The 2822-nt window shown below is 46.3% G+C and overlaps 1 protein-coding gene across 1 annotated transcript in view; it reads right to left on the bottom strand.

Annotated features, from left to right (window-relative positions):
* Nucleotides 1-2822, bottom strand: part of NLRP12 (NLR family, pyrin domain containing 12) — a 46513-nt gene that overhangs the window by 17909 nt on the left and 25782 nt on the right. The window contains exon 5 of the mRNA XM_006897381.1: nucleotides 1034-1204. Within this exon, the coding sequence (XP_006897443.1) occupies nucleotides 1034-1204 (171 nt within the window). The remainder of the gene's footprint in view (nucleotides 1-1033; nucleotides 1205-2822) is intronic.

Below are 2822 nucleotides of genomic sequence, written 5' to 3'. Positions count from 1 at the left end.
TTATTTTTGTGTGTGTACCGTCAAATCAGATCTGACTGGTACAGGAGGAGATTGTCCCTCCTTCCCCGGCAGAGCATTTGGTGGCTTCAAACCGTGCGCCTCTGGGATTGTAGTTGCAGCTCCTTGCCACTAGGCCACCAGAGCTCCCCTGCAAGTTTGATTTTTGAAGTCCCTCAGTGTTGCTGCGGTCATCCTAGGAGACCAATATAAAAAGAGGCAGAGGGAGAGAGCGTCCATGCAGTCCCCAGTTATGCTTGAGTCCCATGCTGCCGCTGGACTTTTTTCTAGTCAGAATCGAGTGACCGTAACTGGCTTGGTTTTGGAAAAAGCCAGCAACTTCGCTTTTATCTCAGGCTACTTTGAGATGTATGATGCTGGGAAGCAGGAGTGGCATCCACTTCCTAACCTAGATGCCGATTCTGGAAACTTTACAAACTCTCTTAGAAATGCACAGAAATGATGTTAGTTATAGAACAGAGTTCAGGTCTTTTGTGCAAAGCTTAGTCTGAGTCATATTTGACTAGACAACACTTATCCGCTGCTAAATGAGACGAGTGCTGTTTTATCTGGAGGAACAACACTCTTCCACATTGTACATCACTCTTTGTCAATGTGCTGTATGAAGTAACCTGGGTTTTCTGTGATGCTGAACCTTGTACCATTGGGGTATCAAATACCAGAATAGTTTCTCATAGTGGACAGTGTTTGGTGGAGTTCCTAGATGTAAAATAGGTTGGGAAGCAGGAGCGGCATCCACTTCCTAAACCACATGCCTCTGGAAACTCTATGAACTTGGAGAAACAACGATAGCTATGGAAAAGGCAATAGGTCTTTGGTTCATTGAGTCCCCTGTGAGTCCACCTTGACTTGACCGCAAGCAACAACAACAACTTTGAGATGAGTTTCCCGAACAAGCAGCCAGAGAAGTTGGGTGGTGTTTTTTTTTTGGAACACACTTTGAGACCACCACTCATTCAACATAACGTGAGGAAACCTGCCCCTTGTGCTGCCCCATCCCCCGCCAACAGCTCACCACAACGTCTGTAGACGGCACGCTGGGTGCTTCAACCCTGGGCACAACAGCCTCAGCCCCAAGTCCTCCAGTGCGTTGCCCGTCAGGTCTAACTCCAGCAGGTGCTGGTTGGTGCTGAGTACAGATGCCATCTCCTGACAAGCACCAGCCTCCAGGTGACACTTGCGCAACCTTGGGAAGAAAGAGAGGTTGACAAAGGGGTCATATTGTTTTCTACACCCTGATATCTCTTTACCCAACACAAACTCACCCGTGTCAGTAAAACTACAGAGATGAACAAGACTCATATCCATCAAGGAGCTTCCTTTCACGAGACAAATAGATGAGTCAATATTCAGCTTGGGCACTCGATGAGATTGGCTTTACAATCAACACTCTTGGCACCAGCAGCCAGGAAATTAAAAGACGAATTGCATTGGGAAAGTCTGCTGTCAGAGACCTCTCCAAAGTACTGAGGAGCAACGATGTCAGTCTGGAGACTAAGGTGCACCTGATACAGGCAGTTGTCTTTGCAATTACTTGCTATGCATCAGAGAGTTGGACAATGACTAGGGAGGATAGAAGGAGAATTGATGCCTTTGAGCTGTGGTGCTGGAGAAGAGTATTGAATGTACCATGGACTGCTAGGAAAACAAACAGATTCATCGTGGAGAGGGTTAAATCGGGCTGCTCCTTGGAGGCAAGGATTCTGAGGCTTTGTCTGACATAACTTTGGACATGTTGTAAGAAGGGACTGGTTCGTGGAGAGGGCTATCATGCTTGGGAAGGTGGAGGGACAGCGCAAGAGAGGAAGACCCTCGATGAGATGGATTGATTCTGTCACTGGGATAATGGGGATACGTGTGTGGGAGACAGTAAGATTGGCAGGAGATAGAGCAGGGTTTAGGGCTGTTGGACATAGGATGGCTATAAGTTGCAAGCAACTCGACAGCACATAACAGCTCGTTGGGATGGGTTGATACAGTAACTGAGGCAATAGGGATTGGTGTGTGGGAATTAGTGAGACTGGCTCAGGACAGGGCAGGCTTCAGAAATGCCATACATAGGGTTGCTATGGGTCACAGGTGACTCCACGGCACACAACAACAACCACAACTATCACTGAAGCACTATAGCACAACAGTAGTTCAGTGTGAGGTGAGGGCAGAGGCTTGGTAATTGGTCAAAACAAGTAGCATAGAGGAACAGTTTCCTCCTGTACCAGTCTGATCCAATTTGATGATATGCACAGACAAAATAATAAAATTGAAAAAAACCAAGTACCATAAAAATTCCATGATCATTGAAAGACTAAGATACACCTGATCGAGGCCACGGTAGTTGTATGCACATGAAAGTCAGACAGTGAGTTGGGAAGGTTTAGATAAGTTAGTGCCTTGGAACTGTGGTGTTAGAGAAGAGTGCTCACTCAACCTCTCACACTGGCAGCCTCTTAACAGACAAATCTGTGGCAGAGGACTTAAGAGCCAGCATGCTTCTCCGAGGCAAAATGGTGAAACCTTTTTCCTCTCACGTACTTTGAGCGTGTTGCTGGGAGAGGCCCTGTCCTTGAGAAGACAAAACATCAGACTGGGAAAGGCGGAGGGTCAGAGGAGACAGGAAGACCCTGAACAAGATGGATTAGAAAAGTGCCATGAATATAAGTCAAGTGGTGGATTGCTTCCAAACAGGAGGAACTGGTGTTTTTTTTTTTTTTCACAGCAAAAGCCATAACAAAATTTATTAATCAAAAAATGTAAATTGACAGCAATGGGACAGGGTTATTTATTTGCCAGTTTGACTCACACTG

The sequence above is a fragment of the Elephantulus edwardii genome, unplaced genomic scaffold, assembly GCF_000299155.1.
Source record: "Elephantulus edwardii isolate Elephantulus edwardi_28Jun2011 unplaced genomic scaffold, EleEdw1.0 scaffold00208, whole genome shotgun sequence".
NCBI classification, from domain to species: Eukaryota; Metazoa; Chordata; class Mammalia; order Macroscelidea; family Macroscelididae; genus Elephantulus; species Elephantulus edwardii.
Note: the sequence above shows the minus strand (reverse complement) of the source record. Positions and strands in the feature narration are given on the sequence as shown.